Source organism: Pleurodeles waltl, chromosome 10 (genome assembly GCF_031143425.1).
Source record: "Pleurodeles waltl isolate 20211129_DDA chromosome 10, aPleWal1.hap1.20221129, whole genome shotgun sequence".
NCBI classification, from domain to species: domain Eukaryota; kingdom Metazoa; phylum Chordata; class Amphibia; order Caudata; family Salamandridae; genus Pleurodeles; species Pleurodeles waltl.
The window spans coordinates 665091559-665115610 of record NC_090449.1 but is presented as its reverse complement, the minus strand read 5'-3'; the positions used below and the strand labels follow the sequence as shown (position 1 = coordinate 665115610).

Sequence of the window (24052 nt, the reverse complement as noted above, 5' to 3'; positions counted from 1 at the left end):
ATCTGACTGTTTGAATTGCACACATGATGCTGCCTCTGACTGTGCTCTAAGTAAAGTCCAATTAAACCCTGCATTGATAATGGCTATTAAAAGCCTTCTGCTTCAAAATTCCAATGTTTCTCTTTCTCTTCCTTCTTTTTGGTAATTTAGAACACAGTACCTTCAGTGGGTGGAATGTTCTACCTGCATTATAATCCTTCGGCCTAAGGCTATGCCGGTTATTAAAGGCACTCTTCCTTGTATAGGCCTTCAGCTCTGGCACACACCTACAACTCATTTTCAGGACCTTTAGAAACTATATAACCCTGGTCAGTGGACTAAAAGTATCAACTATAATTTACAGTTAGTTGCTGTTACTATTTTTGAAATACTAGAATTATCTGTGCTTGCTCTGCATGCATGTGCATTCTTTGCACGTATGTCAGATACGGATATCTAGGACCATTTAATACCTGGCGAAAAAATGGGTGCACGCTGTGTTTGTTCCAATTTGTATACTATCTGTTTAAGACCGAGGGTAAAACAAGCTTATCTGTTTTACTGCTACTGCTGGTGCTTTCTGCAAGCACAAAAACGCTAAATAGGCATACGAAAGTGGTGCAAATTCCAGTGTCTCATTACCTTTTATTGGTGAATTGCAGCGAAAAACACTAGGAACACTAAACACAAGTTTAATTTAGGTACTGGAGTTTTTATACCTATTACAGGCCAAGGTCTTAAACTACACAGAATGCAACTTGCAACTCAGTAGCCCTTCTGGTTATATTGAATATTTGAACTATTATGTGTTTGCCTTCAATTAGAGATAGATGAGGTGGCAACTGCTGTTCCTGTCTTGCCCTATATTACCCTGGAACTGTCCTTGCTACCCTTGGTCTGAGGGGTAGGAATTAACAGGACCCCAAGGACCAAATGTACGAAGAAGTTTAGCGTTAGCAAATCCACTAGTTCAGTATATCAAACGGTTTGTGAATGCTAAAACCCTTTTCATAAGGTACTAAACCCATTTAGAGATGCAGTAAAGTTTTTTCCAAATTGATAAATGGGTTTAGAAATACATACCAAGGACCTATTCACAACCCGCATTTTGTACTAGCCGACCACCCCTCCTTTGCTTATATCCAATCAAAGTGAGTCACAATTTGCAATCTACATTATGTGACCTACTCCGATTTCTTATTTTGTGTGTCGGTCTTTTAGCACATAGGTCGACAGTGCTTAATTTGTAAAAGAATAAGTGCAGAGGCCTAAGGTTTTTCCCAGATGTCTACGAACGGTGCTCCCGAATACCAAGGTTGCAAAGTCTTAATTCCATTTTATTCCACTTTAATCTGTCTCTTCACCTCATCCTTGCACTTTCTTTTTTGGTCATCCCTTTGCCACTCTTTTTTTTTGTCTTTCTCTTCTGACTTCTTTCCACCATTTGAGGTTTTCTCTCTCTTGTTTTGGATCAAAGTTTGTAGAGTACAAATAAGCATCAGTCCCCAAAAATGAGTGCCAGTAGCCCCCACCTACAAACTCTGGTTTAAATTAAGATTGGGTCAGTTTGCATAATCAGAATGAATTCCCAGAAATTCAGTGCAGATTTTTCAACCTTTTATGTGAATGTATCCACAGTACATCTTATGCTCTGTAGTATCTGCTGCTTCTTCTTCTCCTCCCCACTCAGAAGCAAGAAGGAAGATGTTGAGAAGCATGCAGGGGGACAGTCCTCGTAATATTATCTGGGGCAAAAAGTGAGCAATGTCACTTCTGCTAACACTACCATGTGGGTGAATGGACTTCCAGATTATTAGGACAGAATCATAACCTAATTCACTACACGTGACAGGTTTAATTTTCCATGGAGTTGGTATGTTTTTTTTTTTTTTTCACTGGGTATCCTAAATATCAGTGCTATTTGATCTTTCCCTTTCTAAATAATACCTTCACTTATGAGTGTGATCTTTTTTATTGATAAAAATGAATTTACATTTGTAAATTGATTTACTCAAATTCAAAATTACATCATCATAGTGTCATTTCATGTAAGCAAATATGTTCACAGAAGCAGGCTGTGTGTTTCTGTTGCAGGGATGCCTCCACAAACAGGTGTGTAAGGCACAACAAGGGCCGCCCTATTAACTAAGAACCTGGGCCATACAGTATTTATCTAGGACAGTGGTTCTTGTCCAACAATGTATGTATAATTAGTAAAAACGCATTATAGACTGAATAATGTATCAGCCAGATAACTAAAGGGAAATCATTTTCACTGATGGAAATACAGCGTCATGTGTAAAAAAGTGATCCAGTGCCTATCAAATTGACAAGGATAGCACAGCCGACTTAAGTAAAGGTACACAAGGATTAGGGTCCGTGATGTAGACAGTGTTGTTTCAATCCTGTTAGTGATGTGGGATGATCATCAGGACTTGAGGGAATATGGAGCCCAAGATAGTACTGTAGATGATAAAGAAGAGAACAGGTGAGGAGTCACTAAAAGGCTAAAGTGACAATCTGTGGTGGCACAAACAGGTAAGGCGGAATCTACTTACATTTCGGTGAGGGTGCAGGCACTGAGAAAAGAGTAAAACTGTAAACTTCACACTTGTATAGCGCACTACTCACCCATTAGGGTCTCAAGGCACTGTACACATACCACTGTGGAACTCCTCCTGGCTTTTCCCTGTGAGGCACCCACTACTGGACAGCCCCAGGGTGAAGTCAGGTATCCAAGCACTGTGAGGGCTGTTGTGGAGATTAAGCAAGCTATTGCCCAGAGTGGGACCCATTAATTAGATTAGGCACCAAGGAAAGAATTATCTGGTCCAAGGGAATTGAGCCCAAGACCTGCTGAGGTGGGAATTGAACCCTGGTCCCGAGCTATATCTCTGCATCAGGGTCTGCCACTCTTACCATTGTGCCACACTTCTCCACTACGTGAGTAAAGAAAAAAAGGTTAGGCTGGTATGAAAGGCCCACTTCAGGGCAAAGAGAGGTGTATGGCCCTCTCCAGGGCTGCAATTGACAACAAAATAGCTGAATGGGGGAAGAACAGTGGCTGTGAGGACCCAGTAGACAGAATACACTTGAAAGAAGACAGAATAAATAAGGAGGTGGACTGATGTCTGTGAGGGACGTGTGAGGCTGAGCATATATGATAAAGATCCCACGTTTAATTGGTATACCTCAGTATAATAGATATTGGAGCACCTCCGGTCAGGGTGGCACAGGTCGCATTGCACTGCGTAGGATGCCAACAGGTGGTAAAGAAACCATGGAAACTGTGGAACAGTGTTTCCGGTGTCACCCATACCAAAGTTCCTGAAGAATAGGAGGGGCAGATGTGAGTCTGTGATAGGACAGAAAGAAGTGCCAGTTTCATGTGCCAGTGCAGACAGAAGTGGGTCTACCATTCGTATGTGATGTGCTCAGAGGAAAACCCATAGGAATAGAAATAGAATAAAGCAAAATTATGGCGGCCATATTGAAATGGTGTAACCAAGAGAGAAAACAGGTTGTCAGGAAGTCCGGCCTAGGAACCAGCCAGGGGGCCAAGAAAAAAGCATAAACAGACAAACAACAACAGAATTTACATATGTAAATAAGTACAATACAATGCAATCACAAGAAACACATCATGACTAAAATCTATATACAAAAAGAAAAGAAAAAAGGTAAAATGCAGGTGCCATATGAATAGGACAATAGAGTATAAACCAAGGAGATGTGTCAGTATTAAAAAATGGGAAGAAAAGGGAACAAAGTTTTTATGGGTTGCCTCATTCAAAGTGACAGAGCAGTCCAGTCCCCTTTGTGTTTCAAGGAGGAGTGACATCGTAGGCTGAAAATTAATAAAGACCACTCTCAAAAGTGGTGAGTTTGTAGCAGAAAAAAGATCTGCATGGGAACATATTTTTCTATAGAGAAGAATGAAAGCAAGCAATTCAAATGCACTTGTGCATTGTTTACACACATGCATAAATGAACACCTGTTACATTTAACTATGTGTAAATATGGAAGTCAGAACTTCTGGAAAGCTGTGGCAATCTCAGTTTCCTGAGAGTGCCTTGGAAAGTTTAGAGAATCAAAACAATTAATACATTTACAGCATATTTACATACAAGCAAGGAGTAAATGTATAACTTTTTTGTGATGAATCATGTTTATTATATGTGAGTTTGCATTGTGGAAAAGACGAGGGGGGTTAGACTACATTTGAATGCAGTGTAGGGGAAGTGCTTTCCCAATTCATTTTCTCATCTTGGGAAATAGTTTTTCTTGTTGAGGCAAACAACGAAAAACAAGCAGTGGTAACCCAATAAGCTTGGCATTTCCTGTCGTCTTTGTCAATGCTGGTTTTGTCGCATAATGGGCTTTGCAAAACATTCTTGTTGGTGAAGCTGCTATGTTCTTGTCAATCTAAAAAAAACTAGCTAAAATCAAAAGTATTTTTCAGCTCAAAAAGGACACATTGCCATAACGACCACCGCCACTGATGGGAACTACATTGTGCTTGTATTTGCCTCTTGTGAAAAGGCAGAATGGAGTTACTCAGAGTAAAATAGAAAAATAGACAAAAAAGTGATGGATGAAATGCTTAACTAAATATGAACCACTGGTAATTACTCTGGTTTGTATACTATGCCATTGTTTGTTTGCTATCTCAGTTTGGACCCAGCCATATGCAAATCAGTCTTGACCCTGCTCCAATGGGAACAATTCAGCCCGAACTGCCAGGTCAGGTCCTCTCCGAATCTTAACACAAGCAACTCAAGACTGGTTTTGGAACATTCCAGCACAAACTGCCAGACAAGGTCCTCCCTGAGCCAGAAAACACGCAACTCAAGACTGGTTTCACCCTTAGTATGGTTCATCAGTTGGGCATAGCTAGTTCCAGTGGCACAGTGTGCACAGGACTGACATGTGGGCTGCATTATGATAAATGCAGTCCTATACTAGTATCTTATGTGGATTTCTCTCATTCTTAGCAGTTCCATAACCATAATCAAATAATAACTAAGGAGAATGAATAAAACTTTAATGTTTTGAACAGTTGCTTTGGAAGCAACAATACGTTCCCTTAAAGAGTCCCCATTTATTCAGTCTTCATTCATTAAATGGTATGTAATTAGGTCTCTGCAAAGTTACATTTTCACCTGTGAATTTATGCAAAATTCACACCTTTGCAATTTAAATAATTTGCAGCCTTTTTCTTCAGCATAACCGTCGTTTTGCAGAATCCACCACTTTAATTTTTTTTTTTAAACTGATTAGTTCTCAAAGTTGATGAATTTAAGTAAAATCAACCCCTGAAGAAGAAAGTCGAAGTGGAGTTCCTGAATTTTCCCACTCCTAATCGCAAACGGGTGGTGACTGGATGGACAAAACTGTCCATCTGCTCAGGGGTGTAGGAGACAATACATTTCTGGGGGGGACAGGGACAGCCGTGGGGACTTTCAATCAACCCTATACAAATCGCTCGTTGATTACGAAATGCAGGCTCCGATAAATATACACAATCATATATATTGGAAGTGAAATAGGGAGAAAGGAAGGCATGTTTACACAGTCTGAAAGTATCTTTTATTGTTATTTATATTCACAAAGTAATTAGCTCAAATGTGAAAATAACATGTTGATTAACCTTGCATCTTCATGCACCAAGCAAATCAAGGTAGGAGGGTAAAAAGGAAGAACATACCCTTTGCGCCCCACACCCATCATGCCCTTCGCCTCATGCCAATTGGAACCGCACTGGAGAGATCAAAAGCGATTAGGTACAATAGTTGTAAACTGTGCTTGGAAACCATAGTTCTAATAACACTTCTACTCCTGTGTGTGATCTTGGGAAGCTCAACTCCACATCAGTCATGACTAGAAGCATTTCAACTGAAGAAACTCTTGGAGTTACAGTCTATATAAACATGGATTCTCTAATCTCTCTATAAACTGCAGTCACTAATTTCTTTAGAAACGTCTGTTTGTGATGCACCAAGTCACAGAGTGTAAAGAAAAGACATTCACTGATTATAAAGAAAATACATCTGAAAATGACTATGATAGGGTTATTACAGTCGATTTCTGACATTACAATGCCTTCTGCCAGAGCTAGCAGCCAAGGTAAAAGGCAGATCAGGTCAAGGAGCATAATTAATAAAGCTGTTTAAAGCAAAAAATTGAATGTTGCTTTTCTCTCTTCTGCTCTACTTTAATAGCTTGGAATGACAGAACCTATGCACTAAGGTTTTAAGTGGTTTGTGGGACAGTTGGTGGTGTGACCATGTATTATATGTGGTAAAATACCCCCTGTGTACATAAGGATATTGCAAGTCACCTTAAAGTTCATACCTTATAAACAAGCAGTGGCAAAGCCAATAGGTCTTGCCTATGTAAGTTCTATTGCCTTTGCCAATGTGTTTTAGCCATGCTGTACACTAGTGAGACTACTATTCAGCATGGCTCAAAGTTAATGGCATAAAGGAGAATGATGTGTCATCGACTGGTGTGGCATAGTATCATGGAGTAAGTAGAGTGTCCTAGAATGGAGCAGTAGACTTAACTTTGAAGGAACAGGGGACCCTGGAAAAAAATGCAACACCACTCCCATAAACAATGATATTAAAGTAGTATGCAAATGGAATGTTTTATGCATTTATTCAATCAAAATGTAAAAGATCAAATGTAGTGGGAAAACATCAACAGGGGAAATCGAGAAAGACTGGTATTCGGGCATTACACAAGTTATCTGGATGACCCAATGTGGCCAATTACAAGAAAAAAATTAAAAGTAACCTATATAGTACAGTGGTTTGGAGGAGGCTGGCCTGGTTTGTAGTGGGTACCTATGGTACTTACACCTTATACCACATCCAGTTATCCCTTATTAGTGAAATGTAGGCAGTGCCTAGACGCCAGGCTCTCTAGGGGTGGCTGTAGCCAAGGCTTATCTAGGAGACATGCAAAGATCATGCAATACCACTGTAGTCACACAGTACTCACACACATGAAAGAAAATACTCAGTGTTACAAAAATAAAGGTACTTTATTTTAGTGACACAAATGCCAAAAATACCATAGAGACTATACTCCCTTAGGAGGTAAGTAATACACCAATTATTTACAATAGTATGCAGCAATAGCAATAAAAACAGAAAACAGTGCAATTAGTGAAAATCACAATGGTTAGAAATGGGCCTAGGGGAAACACAAACTATGTACTAAGAAAGTGGAATGCGAATGTCTGTTTCCCACCTAGGCAAGTGTGGTGTGTAGAGGGGCGCCGGGAGTATTAGAAAATACCAAAGGTAAGTAATAGAACCCACCTCAGAGCCCAGGAAAGCAGGAATAAATCACAGTAACTTTCCCAGAACACACAAGAACACGAGAAAGAAGATAATGCAAGAACCAGAAGATACTTCAAGACACAAAGGGTGGATTCCTGGACCTAAAGACTTGTGGAAGAATGGGACTAAGTCCAAGAAGCACAGAAGAGTCCAGGGAGGACAGGAGCCCCTGCTAACCCGAATCAAGGTGCAAAAGAAGAACCACTGGTGAAGAACAACAGTCAGTATTGCACCCAAGAAGAGGGATTCGGGTTGGTGCAGATGATATCCCACACCGGATGGATGATTGCAGTCTGGTTTGCATCGCTGGATTCCACCAAGAAAACCTTGGCACAGGCAAAGCTCATGGTTAGTGGAAAATGGCACTGCCCGGGACCAGGAGGGACCTGGTGGACTCTACCCAGGAGGAGGAGTCAGAGGGGGCTCTCAGCAACTCAGAGAGCCCACAGAATACCAGCCAGCACACACAGGAGTCCACCAGCACGGGGACAAAGGAGTTGCAAAAGGAGGCCCACACAGCACAAAAACAAAGGATCCCACGCCGCCAGAGAACCACTCAAGAAGCTGTGCATCTCAGGAAGGGGTGCTGGGCGCCGGAGCTACATTGTGCACAAAGAATTTCATAGAAGGATGCCACACGCCTTGGCAACTGAAAAACACGTGGTGCACGGGGTACTGTCTTGCGTGAGAAGGCAAGCTCTTACCTCCACCAAAGTTGGACAGTAGGACGTCAAGACCATCGGGACCACTTCAGTCTACCACCTGTGATGCAGGATCCATGCAGCTCGTCAGGAAAGGGGACCCATGCAGATGGTCATCATTGCAGAGAGGTGCCTGCTGAAGCAGGGGAGTGACTCCTTCACTCCAAGGGAGATTTGTTCATTCTTCTGGTGCAGACTGAAGACAGGCTGTCCTCTGAGGATGCACGACCGGGAAACAGCTGCAGTTGCTGGCAGGAGCTGAAGTTCCAATGTTGCAGAAGTCGTCTTTGCTTCATTGTTGCAGTTTGTGGAGTTCCTGGAGGGTCCAGATGCAGTTTCTTCGGTGAGAAGGTGTAGTAAAGGATGCAGAGGATTCCTGCTGCAGTCTTGCAATCTGAATTTGAAGATCCTCCCAAAGGAGAGACCCTAAATAGCCCTGAAAGGGGGATTGGTCAGCTAAACAGGTAAGCACCTATCAGGGGACGGCTCTGACACCACCTGCTGGCACTGGCCACCCAGATGCTCCCAGAGTTCGCTGCCAACTTGGAATCCAAGATGGCAAAACCCAGGGACCCTCTGGAGGAGCACAGAGCACCACATCTGGGGTGGTGATGGACAGGGGAGTGGTCACTCCCCTTTCCTTTGTCCATTTTCGTGCCAGAGCAGGGACTGGATTATGTAAAGAGGGCACCAAATGTGCCCTTCAAAGCATTTCCAGTGGCCTGAGGAAGGAAGCTACCCCTTCCAAACCTATTTCCAAAGGGAGAGGGTGTAACACCCCTCCCCCAAAGGAAATCCTTTGTTCTACCTTCCTGGGCTTGAGCTTCTCAAGCAACAGGAGGGCAGAAACCTGTCTGAGAGGTGGCAGCAGCTGGGGCTGCCTGGAAAACCTCCGAAGGCTGGAATGGCAATACTGGGGGTCCTCTAAGGAGCCCCCAGAGTGCATGAAATCATACAACCAATGCTTGCAAAAGCCTTGGGGTATTATTCCAACACGTTTGATACCAAACATACCTATGTTCGGAGTTACCATTATGTAGCTGGGAATAGGGAGTGACCTATTTCCAGTACACGTGTAAAATGGCATCCCCGCACTCCTGAAGTCTGGTAAAATGGTCCTGGAGGTCGTGGGGGCACCTCTGCTAGTGCAGGGGTGCCCTCACACACAGGTGCTCTGCACCCTGCCCTCAGAGCTGGAGGGCCTGCTATAGGGGTGACTTATAAGTGACCTGGTGCAGAGTAACTGGCAGTGAAAGGGTGCATGCACCTTTTCACGCAGGCTGCAATGGGCACCCTATGGGTGGCAAAATAAATGCTGCAGCTCATAGGGATCTCCTGGAACCCCAATGCTCTGGGTACCCAAGTACCATATAATAGGGACTTATAAGGGGGCACCAGTATGCCAATCTTGGGTGAAATACCGAGTTACCAGTATGCAACAACCATAATTTAAGGGAGAGAGCGTAATTGTTGGGGTCCTGATTAGCAGGATCCCAGTAAACACACTCAAACACACTGGCAAACAGGCCAAATGTGGGGGTAACCAAGCTAGAAAGAGGCTACTTTCCTACAAGGTAAGCATCCACACGAATGATTTTAAAGCTTTTATACACCCACCTTTACATGAATGCCTCAAATAGTGAATCAAGAAGTCATTAGCTCATAGTACCTATGCTTATGCCAACTTATGTACAATATCACAAATTCAAGTCAAGGTACTTTGGCCGACGATATTTTGATCCCCTAGACAAGTATCAGGATCATCCTAAGCCTTTGTTAAGCATGAGTTAAAAGGGTTACAGAGTGCTTGTAACCAAAACGGCGAAGATAAATTTGACTCACATCTCATATGAGTGAGAAGGCAATCAACCGAGATCTGAATCTCTAATCAAGCGCCAATGCCATAAAGTAGTAATAGAGTGGAGTAGTGTCACAGTGTAATAGATTGTCATAGAGTGGAGTGGCAGAGTGTCGTAGAGTGGAAAGGCATAAATATGAGTGAACTGGAGTAGAGTGAAGTAAAGTAACGTGAACTTGCATAGAGAAAGTTGGGTAGAGTGCTGTTGAGCATAGTAGAGTATTGTAGACTGAAGTGGCATAGAGTGGTGTGGAGCGGCATAGAGTGGAGTAAAGTGGAATGGAGTGACGTGTATAGGGAGTGTGTAGGGAGTTACAGAGTGGAGAAAGTGTTAGAGTTTAATGGAATAGTGTCAGAGTTTAGTATCATGGAGTGTAATGTCAGAGTGAAGTGTCATAGAGTGGAGCTGGTTAGTCTAGAGTGAAGTGGCATAGAGTACAGTGGTGCAAAGTTGATTGGTGTAGAGTGTGGTGGTATAGAGTGTGTTGGTTTTGAGTAAAGTGGTGTAGAGTGTATTGACGAAGACTGCACTGGTTTAGCGTACAGTGCAGTAGCGTAGAGTGGTGAAGAGTAGAGGGGAGCAGAGTGGAGTGGCACAGCATAGATTGCAGTGGTTCAGAGTGATGTGTCAGAGTGATGCGGTGCATGGTAGAGTGGAGTAGTGCAAGGTAGAGTAGACTGATGTAAAGTGCAGTGATGCAGAGTAGAGTGGCATAGAGTGTAGTGGCATATAGTACATTGGTGTAGAGTGCAGTAGAGTGGCATATAGTTGAGCGGTGCAGAGTAGAGTGCCGTGGTGCAGAGTAGAGAGGAGTATAGTTCAGTGGCAGAGTGCAGTGTTGCAGAGCAGAGTGTCATAAAGGGCAGTGGTGTAGAGTAGAGTGGCATAGAATGCATTGGTGTAGAGTGCAGTGATGTAGAGTAATGTAGAGAAGGGTGGCTTAGAGTACAGTGGTGCAGAGTAGCATAGAGTTGCATAGAGTGCCGTGGCATAGAGTAGATTGCTGCAGAGTACAGTATAGTGGTGAAGAGTAGATTGTTGCAGAGTGGAGCATAGTGATGTAGAGTGCAGTAGCATAGAGCAGTGCAGAGCACATTGGAGTGGCGCAGGGTACATTGGAGTGGTGCAGGGTAGATTAGACTGGCATAGCGAAGAGTGGAATTGCGTAGATTGCAGTGGCATAGAGGAGATGATTTCAAAGTAGAGTGAAGTGCCTACAGTGTAGTGGTGTAGAGTAGATTAGAGTGCTGTGGTGCAGAAAAGAATGCATTGGGACAGAGTACAGTGGCATTGAATTCAGAGTACAGTGGTGTGGAGTTCAGTGGCAGAGTGTAATGTTGAAGATTAGAGGGTCGCAGAGTACAGTGGTGTATTGTAGAGTGGCATAGAGTCCAGTCGCCTGGAGGGCTGTGGCGCAGAGTACAGTGGCATTGAAAGCAGTGGAACAGAGTGCTGTGGTGCAGAGTAGATTGGCATAGAGTGCAGTGGCACAGAGTGCATTGGTTTTGAGTAAAGTGGTGAAGAGTGCACTGGCAGAGTGCAGGGGTGTAGTGTACAATGGTTAGAGTAGAATAGCACAGATTGCAGTGGCGTAGTGTAGAGTGCTGCAGAGTAGAGTGATATAGAGTGGAGTGGATTGCAGTGGCGTAGAGTAGCACAGAGTGGAGAAAAGTGGTGTAGGGTGCAGTGGCATAGGGTAGATTGTTTCAGAGTAGAGTGAAGAAAAGATAAAGAAAAGATAATATACTTCAATGTGCTTAAGTATGTAACGATAACAACAACATAAATAATAACGCTAGGCATAACGGCCCAAAATGAAATATGGCTTCTCCCTGTTAGCCACGCTATAATCAATCCCTTCATTACCTAGATAAAAAAGCATTAAGCATAAATCTTAGAAAAATATACCCTTCTAATACCTAAATTGTTGTGGGAAAGGGAAAATCTGGGCCCAATTTCGACTTCACTGTTTGACCAACTAGTGTGATCTTAGGCAAATACAAATACTGTGTTTCACAGTCTCCTTTCTAGCCTGCAGGCACCAGGCTGAGTGGGACTCTGTTTCCTCTTTAGATCTTCCTCATTGTTCTGCAGCTCCTCTTAAATGCCTCCTGCAGTGCTCCTCTTCAAGGCGGCAGAAGGTGATGCAGACAGTAATCATCCAAAACTCTTCTACTCCTCGTGCCCTTTGTTCTTATGAGCACCCTTAATGCCCACAGCTGTGAACAGGACAAACAAAACGGCAGAGGGCCTCCTGACTCACCTTCATTCTGTTACCATCAGATTGGAGGATGGTCCCTACAGGGCTATTAATAGTAGCGCTTTTGTGCGCTAATGGCCCTCTGAACAATAGATGTAAAAGGGGAAATTATTTTGTCCCCTTGTCCCCCCCACCTTCGTCCCCTGTGTCCCCCACCCTCCAAAATCTGGGGGGGATACGTCCCCCGCGTCCCCCACACTTCCTACGCCCATGCATCTGCTGTATATGTCACACCTTAGAATGTATGTATTTTATTATGAATTGACAGTTTCTTTTCATTTTTGAAGAAAAGTATCATTTGATTTGCCAGCTTGCAGTTTCAATAGCAGCTTCTTCTACGCCACTTCCCTCTTAAAGCGTTTTCGAGAATAAACCTCGCCCCCCCACCCCCTCCTGTTGTGCTGTAAGTAAAAAAAAGTATAATTCACTACCAAGGCATCTGAGCTAAATTCTTTTTGTCCCACATTGTTTTGTAAGGTATACTTCAATGCGTTATTGCTTCCTTTATGTATGTTAGCTACTAAGATGAAACAATTTTCTTTTGCTTTCTTTGTCCCTCTCTGCAGATGGAGTGTTTGGAAGATGTCAGCGGATTCCGGTGATAGACGTTTTTAAATACGAAGTTTCACCGCCTGTTCTCCAGCGCCTCAGAGCCATCCTACAAAAGCTTTCTCAAAGAGGTACGCTTTATCGGTGCCTTTCTGCTAATTTTGACAATAGAGTGGTTTTCTACAAAAATTACACAAGGGTGCCTTGAAAGAGTGTACCCATCATCCGTGCATGCTGAAGCAGGAAAACGATGCTACACTGGGATGCGTTATTGTTGAGAAATAGAAGAGAGCACACACTGTAGGTTTCAACTCACAAACCTTTCTGCCTAAGTGTAAAACAGATATTAGGATCCTGTATTTCCGACCCAGAATGTCTGCCAGTATTGCAGATTTTCCACTTCTCATTTTAAGGCCTTTGGTACATGTACTCCTCAGAATATACATATGTCCTACATTTCAAGAAATATTTGTAAATCCACCATTCTGTCAGACGTCCACTCCAAATGTACGAGGAAACTTAGAGAAATAAATGTCCTACTTTTTGAAGAACTGCTTAGGGCCTGATTCACCAAGGACCAGTGCTTAATTTGTGCTTGTTGTTTCTGGTGCTGAGCTCCGCCACTTGTTTTTGAGGGCCGGCGCTTAGTCTTCTGCCTCAAGCATTTACTCCGAGCAAAAGACACATATGGGAAAGACGGAGGAAGACAAAAATGAAAAAGCGTTACAATGGGAGAAAGCAGAAAGCTGCAAGGGTGATCTGAAGGGGCAGGGAGTGGCTTTAAATGGATTGAAGAGGCCCTAGATGGCTTCAGGATTACGCCACCTCTGTATTTCGTGCTCGCACATTTAAATACAGCAGCCGCGTGCTTCAGAGGAGGGCTTTGGGCACCTTCACGTTGTTATTTACAAATTAAGCACTGCCAAGGACCTCTGCACACGTGACAAAAATGAGAATTCTCATTGCGGAGATTTCGCCCAGAGTGCAGAGACTCCCTCACTACTGCATGACTTCTGCCACGAGTGGGAAGGCCCTTTGTGGGTCAGGCTCAATTTATGAGGTGAAAATGCTGCTTATTCTGTTACAAATATGCAGTATAATATAAATTTGTCCTATAAGGTGCACAGTTATTTCGTAATTTGGTTTGCAGTATAACTCCATATTCCTATTTACACACATATTATAAATATATACTGTATACAGATAACATTACACAACTTCCCTCTATAGATGAACAAAATAATATATTTGTGCATACTAGGTTTTTCTGAAGAAGCCTCCATTGGTGCTTACTACAGTGAATTAAAACTGCAAATCAGAGGTAGAAAAAGGTGTGAAACTGCATTAAACTCCACAATATTCAAAACAATGGTTTTGAATAACACGGCCATTTGCGGACTTAAATTTAGTTGTGCAATAGCTTAATGCATGCATTTAAATCCATCTTTGGTATTCTCAAAATGTTTATTTACATGCACAGGGCTCTATTCACAAACATATGTTAATCCACAAATGCATCTTCTGCCGAATACCTCTTTTTAGCATGCCAGAAATGTACAAAGAAATTCCTGACGGGCATAACATATGTTTTTTACTGAGAATTTTACTTCCATGAATGAAATCTACAGCCAGCAATAACTCCCAAGCAAAGGGTTGTGAGTGAGTGTTTCAATGCATTGTTTGCATTGGAAATGGTCAGGATGGGAAAGGGAATGTATCAGTCCCAGAAATGCTGTGGTTTAGGAGAAGTGTTTTTCCTTTAAGACAAATGATCGATTCCCTGTGGAGGAAAAGTTAATTTGGAAAGGAGGCTCATCTCTCCTGTGCGAAACCAATGCTCTGCAGAGTTTTGCACAAAAAGGATAAGAACATGTCCTCAGTGCTTAATTTGTAAAGCTATGAGTACTGGTGCCCATGCCATGGCTATCAAAAATCGGGCTGTCGAAAAATAAGGCTGTGTAGTCACGACTCTTCCCCTTGCCTCTTTAATACACCACCTTACACTTCCTGCCGCCTTCTCTCACTCGGACATGTTCTATTTCATCCTTGCTTTCTCTTTTTGTAACTATTTTTACATTTTTCTATTCCTCTTTTTCCCCCCTTTTTAGGTCGAGCTCGCAAGTGCTTTGACCTGTAGTAAGTATTGTGGGCTTTTAACCACACCCACTGCGCTCCCATCACTTTCACTCATTCGTGGGCTTGCCTTTCAAAAATCCTTCGATATTATTGGTAAATGCTTTACATTTGTCCCTTCTTGGGGCGGTTTTGTTACCACCTTGCAGACTGCCCATGTTACATGGATAATTGCACGATTGCCGATACGTTTGACTGCGAGCAAACTTCTTTTTCTTTTTGTGTTTCCCCTTCAAGCTTATGGCGGCCATGGCGCTTTGAATCAGCTCACTTATGTCAACTGTTTGACTTTTCATTTTCAATTTCAGTGGCAAGAAACGTCCAGTTAGGAATTTACAATGCTAATAGCTCTAACTCGAGCAAATGTGAGACCCATCGCATAGCAAATGCTTGTTAGTTTTACACTCTCTTGCGCTAGATCAAAGGGTATTGAGGAAAAATAAATGCTGGTCCCTAAAATTAAGTACGGATGGCCCCAAATTAATTAATGCAGTCCCATCACATTCCCAATAATACGCCTGGAAATCTGTATCTGTCATAGCTTCCCATGCATACTACATGGGTATGTGTAAAGTAAACATAATAAATGTTTGGGTACAGATGCAAATCTCAGTCACTATTTTTACTTTTTTCCCAGAATTCGGCACACCTACATTCTTCTTGTGAGTAAATCTTCATCAGGTGACTGGGGAAACGGCTTCCAGGGCATGAGTGCCCTGGGAACTTTGTGCACAACTACAAGCGAAAGTCCTTGTATGTAATCAAAACTATTATGAATTCCAAAAAAGTCAGAAGCATGCCTCCAACATGGAAGGGAACCTACAAAGCTATATTTCTGACTCTTTTTTGGGCCTAAAGCTCAGTGTGCCCTGGCGAACACAAGCGAGCAGGAAATACTATGCTTAAAATCCTATCTCTCATACATTTCAATTACTTTGAATTTTACTATTTTAATGCGTTCAAGTGGGTAAAAATAAGTATCTTAATAATGGGATAAAAATACTTATTTTAAAAATATAGTGAGTCTTGAGAACGCAATGCAAGCAGCAAAGGGCACAGGACCAGCTAGTGCATAGATGGGCCTGAAGCACATTCCAAGGTCCTATGCAAATGTATGAATTAATTTTGCCACAGATGACCTACAGCTAAACTGCCATATGGTAAAGTAATTGAGGACAGTCCAAAGGAGGCTAACAGTCAGTCCTAATCCAGGGGCACAGATGGGGAATGGGGGTATTTGGGGTGTTACATCCCCCTAATAAATGAATTTTCAGGAAAATAGTTGGGTTCAGGTTCTTTCAGTTGGGCATGGTGAAGTGTCTGTCCAGTTTCACAAGGCATTTTCCATTGCCAAAGACATAAGTGCACACACACTCTCACGGTCTATTGTTTTGAAAGTCTTCAAAAATATTGGTTATTTTACCTATACTATTTTCTCTCACCAATATTGTATTATTCCCCTACCAATCCCTATTCTTCTCCCTTTCCACTGCCCGCAAAGCCCCTCTCGTGCACACTGCTTGTCAAAAAGTTATTTTAACATTCTATGCCAGTGTTTTATTGAGAAACCTGAAGCTCACCCCCCCGAATCTTAGTGACCAAGCTACGCGCGTGTACTAATCTGGAGAATAAGCAGAAGGCTGGCTGTGCCGCCCAACAATCTTCACCGCTCACGTTTTATTCGTAGGTTCAGTGCGTGCTGTCTTCTTTAAGCCTGTGCCTTCGTCAGTCTGGGGAGGAAACTTTTAGCGTCCTATGTGGCATTATATTTGCATTTGCTAATTTTGCACACCCTCACCCCCACTTAATTTCTGCAATGTATTTTTGAATCTGAAGAAAGCACTTTATTGCAGGCTTAGCACACAATAGATGAGCTGGAGATGTTATAAAGGCAATTTTAAAGCTGTATTATGTATGCATATATGTATAATGTTGACAATAATGTCTGTTTTACATTTTTGCATTGTGGATTTGTTTTAATTCATCTTGATTCGAAGACTGATCTATTATTGCAATGGTTTTAATTAACTGAGCAAATTAATTAACTACTACTACTACTAAAGTGGGAGAGACGTGGCGATTTAAATGGTTGAACATTAACATTTTACATCTTCACAAACACTTTTATTGTAACCAGCCCCATGTTTACCTCTGTCGCATAACTTTATTTCTTCACAAAATATCGTATCATCATTTAACGATATGCTTATAAGATTTTTAAGATTAATCAGTGGGTCTTCAACTTGACCCCATCACACACACAAACACACACAAATTCACACACAAACACACATGTGATCTCGCACACACACTTCTACTGAAGAGCCATCACAATACATGGTAATAATATTACATGCTCTGGTATACTGGATGCTGTTATCGGGGCCAGCTCAACAACAGTGGGAACAGTGCAGCTGCACGTGAAGCTGACCTTAAAAAGGGGGTGGGGGTGTTTAAAAATAACACCAGTAAAAAAAACCCAGTTGTTTCAGGGTTGCTTGTGTGTCCAACAGTTTTCAAGCAACAATGAAAATGTGTCAAGATAACTACGGTGATTATTGTTCCTGCTGGAGATAGACCGGAGTTTTGTCTAGCTGCAGTGTTCTCTCATGATAAAGTAGCGCAGAGGGTTAATATGCCTGCTGCAAAGAACGTGTACCATGCAGATCCCTGAACTCTACTTTATGTGGGTGCCTCAGTAAATTACTGCTTTTGTCACAGAGATCCATTTGTTAGTTGCAGTTCATAAGTTACAACCCTAATAGAGCACAGTGAGCTATGAACTGTCATCAAAGAGCTGCATGCAAACTGGATGATATAGGTTAGAACGATATGTTTTCCCCCATTCTTTCATTATCTTAATGTTGCAAGCAGGGTCCATGTGGGCTGAAATACATTCTTATTAGTAAAGCCAACCACTATAGTAAGTTTTAAATCTTGAGTTTGTGCTTTCCCAGAGCAAGCACTCTTAAAATACACTGCCTACTATTATCAGTGAAATGTGACTACTACACCTTGTAATCCTCATTGGCTTATGTAACACTTTCTATAGACTGATTTACACACTGTTAAGCCTGGCATCTTTGATGTGTTTCCCCCCTAACCTTTTGCCTTATATCTCTTGCTTTGCTGACTTCGTTTTTGCTGGTCTTAGGACTTTGCACACTTTACCACTACTAACCACTGCTAAAGTGCTTGTGCTCTCTGCTTAAAAAATTATAGGTTGGCTTGCACTTAATATTAAATTTACTTGTATGCCCCTAGTAATGTGTCACTACCTGTGCCCAGGGCCTGTAATGTAAATACTGCTATTTGGCCTGCACCACTATTTATGCCACACACTAAAGTAGCACTTAAAACATATCTTAGGCCTGCCATTGCATCCTGTATGTGTGCAGTGTAAAACTGCCATTTTGACTTGGCAAATTAAACCTTTTACCAGGCCCAAACCTTCCTTTTAAATAAATATAAGTCACCACTAAGATGGACCCTGGACAGCCCCAAGGGCAGGGTACAATGGATTTAAAAAGTTGTACAGGTACTTTTAAGTTTTACCTGTCCTGGTAGTGAAAAGCGCGTATGTTCGCTTTTCACTACTGCAAGGCCTACCTCTCCCATAGGATGACATTGGAATTACCTTATTAAATTATATAAGTGTAATTTCCAAATGGGAACCAGTGCCCTCTTCATGTTTTGTATCTCTGGAATCACAGTTTAAAATTCTAACTTATGGTGAAGTTGGATTTTAAATTATGATTATCAAAATTCCACTTTGAGGTCATTGGCATTTTCTTGCCTTAGCCATTTGATGCCTGCAGCCCGTCTCTGGGTCATATAACTGGGTGTGAGTGATAGCTGGGCTTTGTTTATTCTTTCTAGACACCCACACACAGCGGGGAGCTTACGTGTGAATGAAAGGGCCATCACTGGCAGGATGGGAGGGAGGAGCTGGGCCCATCCCCACTTCCAGTTGTATAGGCTGTGTCATGTCTCCATACAGTGCTGCATACACCCTGTAGTTAGTCTGGGGCCAGGGCAAGGAAGGCAGGGCACCTGTGCACTTCGGAAACATGCATTTAAAAGCTTCTCCCCATTTCTAAGGCACAACTGGGTATAAATACTGGACCTCAGACACCATTGCTTCAACACACTTTGGGACCTATGGACCTCTGGATACTCTGCCCGGAAGAAGACTTCTGTGCTGCTAAAAGGACTGCCACTCTGCTGGACTGCTACTCTGCTGTACTGCTGTACTGACCTTTTTCCTGCTGCCCTCTTGCCTGGGTGAGAAGGACTTGACTTGCATCTCTTCACCTCAGAATCCAGAGTGACTCCAAAAGCTAGTTGGCTGGCCACCAGCCTCCTGATTTGAAGCCTCAGGGAAATTAAAGGCTTCCAACAACCTTGTATCTGCACCTGGATTCTGCCCTCTGTGAGTCTTTCCTGCCAAGTGGTGCCTACCCAAGCGTGGACCTTTGAAAGCGGATTTACGGTCCTCTGCCAGTCTCTTTGGATCCAGCAGAACCAACACATCTACCCTGCTGTGCAAAACCAAGCAGAACCAACACATCAGCCCTGCTGCATAGATTAGACCTATTGCAAAGAACTGCATTGCAGCTCTTTTGGAACTGAGGCATTGCCCCAACCGCACAATGCTTCATCGGCGCGGGCTCTCATATCTCTTGTCCATGGCAGCCTTGAGGACGACACTAGGCTCTTTGCAATCTACGCATCGTCCCGAATGCGTGCTGCATCTTTGACTCATTGCAGGCCCCGTCGATGGGATCCTCATTGACAATGCAGGCCTTTGCATCGCAATCTTGCTACATCTTGAAACAACTCATCTTTTCAGCTGCGTGACACATCTTTGACGTGGATTCTCACAATGCTCTGCAAACCAGTATTTAAGATGCATTGTTCAACAGACTTAGCTGAGTCCCTGTAGCCAGCCTGTGCTCCATTATGGGCATTATTGCCCAAGTCTGGTGTGTCCAGATAGACACATTTGGTGATTTGTGCTTTTTGGTGCTATTTTTTAAAATTGAATATTTCCAGTTTTGCTGATTGGATTTTTGTTGTTTTTGTATTGTTCTATTTATTAAAGAAAGTTCTATTTTTCTATCTTGGTGTGGGATCTTTTTTATGTGGTGTTTTCACTGTATTGCTGTTTGAAGTGTTGCACAGATACTTTACACATTGCCTTTAAGTTAAGCCTGACTGCTTTGTGATAAGATCCCAGAAGACTGAGCCCAGGTTAATTTAGGGTTGGTTTCTACCTCACCCTGACAAGGATTGTGGTTGCTGCTTGACCAGGGCTCGCACCCCAGTTGACCAACAACCTATTTTCTTGCACACATAAGACTCTTTGGCTCTGTATAAAGTGTGTGTGATGTGAAGTGTTCTGACACCCTACACTGGTATGCATAGCACTATAAAACACATGAAATGCGTGTTGGAGAGGGGCTAAGGAGACAAAAGGGACACTGGTGGAGCATGGTAGTGAGGGAATTAGTGGAAACAGAGTATTTGGATGGGGATCAGCAAAGATTATTACACTAGGCTCTAGCAGCTCTAAAGCGGGCCCAAGCGTCATGAAAATATAGAGGTATATGGACCTGTATCATGAACAGTTGTACTGGCTCAGAGCAAGGCCGATCGTCTGTTTTTAGGCTCTTGCACTTTCTAAAGTGAATTCATTGTTTCTCAGGGTTAGTGCATAATGTTAACTATCAGAGCACTACAGAAAGAGGCAAACTCTGCTCACTGTTTCTGCTGTTTCTGAGCTGAGTAGGACGTAAATCAATATCTAGCTCAGTGAAATGTCTGGTTAAATTAATGCACTTCAGACATTTCATGGGCATAAAAGCAGGCGCTCTGCTGAGCTCTGAGCCAGCACACCTGTTCATGCTACATTAACCTTGACTCAGACTTGCTAGTAATTCCAGACTACTAGCCCTGCCTGGAAGTGCTGAAGCCGGATACTGTTATTTAAACCCAGAGCAGTATTCCAATTTGCTATAATATATTACGATAACATTATCTGCTTATTTAATGGAATCATTTGTACTCATTGTTTGTAGTGATCAATCGTTTACTTCAAAGTTTGTTGGAATATCAAGATATAGGTTCTAGGCCAAAGTATCCGTTTAGCAAAGAATTTAAATATCTCTATTGCTTCATTTGTCACATTCCTGCCCGCTGGTTGCTCGAACAATTCACTTGCAGTGTAAACCTGGATTATAAACACATATTCCAGCATGGACATTAATTCACGAATAAGCAACATTCCGGGGATTTACAGGGTAGAACTGTGCAATAAACCTGTTTCTCCTTTTGACGGGTGACACATAGAACTCAGATACAAAGTATTCACTCACAAGCTGTCTAAATCATTGACCATATATACCAGGTGCATGATCGGAGTTCCTGGTCTGGTCTCATTTGTAAATGTGCATGCCACATTCACATCCATGAGTTCACATGAGTTCTGATCCCTGTCTTGGAACCTACTATGTTGCATATTACATTAAAGGGCCTTGTTGAAGAAATCTATCGAAACCAGAATTATCATATCCTATTTTGAGTTGCTTTTGATAGTGTAGTAGGCACGGCACTGAGGAACCCAGTACCATGTTGGGAAACAGGGTTCTATACCAACAGTGCTTGTTTGGAATAAGAGTCTTGATGTTTTAGGAACTACGGCTGTCTTCTGAAAATGAAATATTGATACTCAGGTGCTTGTAAAATATGAATTGAAGAACGTAAATGTTTGACGAAGATAGGTGACTCCATGTCTCCTGAAGTCTGGGTCTTGTGTTAATAGGAGACCCTGCACTTTGTGTCATTCACATTTGGAATCCTCTTTGAACTATGAACGGCAATAAGCATTGTTTTAAGGACATCCATTTTTTTAAATTTAACAACTTCAGGTTGTGTCTCAATGGTGCAATTTTGAGACACTATAAAACCTATCTACTGTGGTTGTACTCCCAGAGTGAATCATCTCATGTCATCAAGGAAATAAACTCTACCTTGTTGCTCTGTAGGTCGAAGAAATCTTCCACCTGCTATTTTTTCTATTCTGAAAAAAATAAGAAATCCCTTTATTAGAAGGGGGAGCTGCCAGATCCTCTCCCAATGAGAAGCATTCACAGAAATCAAAGCTAAGCTTCAAAGGCTGAAGTGACTTTTCGTGGGGTGGCATTACTGTGGTTTAGTTTTTATGTGAATTGTGATCAGTGCACCTGGAATGCAGTAAATGCACCTGCTACAAATCCTAAGATTGATCCAAAGGAATTCATCACACAAAGAACAAAGTGTCAACCCTCTACATGGTACATAAAGTCATATGTTTTGGGCTTTCCTACGGTGTACAGCAATGTTTTTTGTGTTCATCAGTTCTCAGTGCTGAAAATCATGCAACTAGAGTCTAGAGTCCTGTGGCTACTAAGTGCAGGTTGAGGACTCTGGCCTGTCAAGGTTCCAGTTGACCTTAAATGACCATTAGACAATCAGTGGTATAAGGCAGCCTTTATCTCAGAACCCACCAGAAATGACAGAGATGTTTTACCAGCACAGGCACAAATAATGGACACCTTAGGGTCACGTAGCCAATTGGAAACTCAGCAAGACTTGGGGTAGTGATCAGGGGCTCAAACCACTTTAACTTTGAAATCACTAGAGCTTGAATTATACATCCAGTGTTTTCAGAATGAGGTTCACTTTCTCGAGTGGATGACACAGGGAGTAAGGTCAGGGGTTGAAGTCACCTTTTTCTTCTGACTTCAGAGAATGGCATTTGGAGCACAGTACAAGCACCCTATGGGCACAGGGATGGTCCAAATGGAGCTCACTCACCCTTCTCTTTGTCTGGCGGTCATAAGGCCTCTCCTGAACCCACAGATGATAATTCTCAGTTTGCCACTGATGGGCCTGTGTGAAGTGCCAACCTCATGGATCCTGGTCAGTCTCTGCCAGTAGGGTGTCCTCAACAGATCCTTCTATTCAGCGCAACTGCCCCATTCACTGTATAGAAGTCACTACTCTGGATAGCAGCAGTTCACCATAGCACATTCTGCCCCCAGCCCCTCATACGTCAATACAACTTAGATCCCCTCTCCATGAGATAGTAGACATAGGAGTGAGGTGTGTGAGAGAAGTAGGTTTGTGGAAAAACAAAACATCAAAACATGATAGGTTGCCTTCTCTTCGTAGGCCAGTAGCAGCCTAGTCCCGGTTTTTACTGGATTTCTGCCCTGACTGAAGGAAGCATAGCAACCTGTAAAGGTTCTACCCCAGAATCTTCTCAGTCTATCTCCCAAATGCAAAAACACTGAAAAAGATGCTGGCCTTGGGGTCCAGTACATATCTTCAACTGATGGCCAGTATTGGCCAGATAGGTGATCCGCAGCCTTCATATCATGAAAGCTCCATCCGGTTCAGGAAAGCACACTCCCTCTGTCTGTGATCAGTTCATGCCTGGGTCATGCAGCTCAGTTACCAAGACCGAGTATGTTTAGAACAATCTCAGATAGTTAGTGGAATTTCTCAATACAGAAGACCGTCCCTCATATAAAGGCAGATCCAGGCAGGAAATAGAGATGGGATTCTTTTAAATGTGGTAGGGGAACTGTGTATCCTTTAAAGGGGTTGGTGAGCATTGTGTACAAACAAGCTCCAGAGCCAGAGATGGAGTCTGGCAGACTCACACAAACCCTGTCACAATATTGACTAAACTGTACACATGGAGCCCAGTGGACTCCATCATTCTCTTGGGCAGGTGCACATATGTAAAAGACAAACCCACCTACATTCACACACACACATGTATCTATGTGAACTCCAGACATGTCCCAGATAAGATGGAGGTATATGACCTCAGTTATGGAAAACTGTGCAGGCTTTCAATAAGGGAGATAGTAGATGTTTCTTCTGTGTGCATACAGGGAAATATGGGGTGCTCCAAACACATCATTATGCTGCTTCGACTACCAGTCCATGCATAGTTTGTATTTTGGGGACAATAGTCTTCCTCACAAAGAGGGGATCGCTTTGGGTGCCCCTCACCATTATAGCTAAACTGTGATGTTTCTTGTTCAGTAAATGGGGAATCCTTAGTAGCTTTGGCTGAGTGGCATTCAGGGAAAGACACAAATGGCTTACCAGAAAACCTAAAATTGCACAGTGGTGCAAGTTTGTAAAGCAAATCAGATGATTTTCTT

At 42.6% G+C, this 24052-nt stretch overlaps 1 protein-coding gene across 3 annotated transcripts in view; it reads left to right on the top strand.

Annotated features, from left to right (window-relative positions):
• Nucleotides 1-24052, top strand: part of PTPRN2 (protein tyrosine phosphatase receptor type N2) — a 2126515-nt gene that overhangs the window by 651558 nt on the left and 1450905 nt on the right. For all 3 annotated transcript variants that reach the window (XM_069211159.1, XM_069211160.1, XM_069211161.1), the window contains exon 3: nt 12716-12829. In XM_069211159.1, the coding sequence (XP_069067260.1) occupies nt 12716-12829 (114 nt within the window). The remainder of the gene's footprint in view (nt 1-12715; nt 12830-24052) is intronic.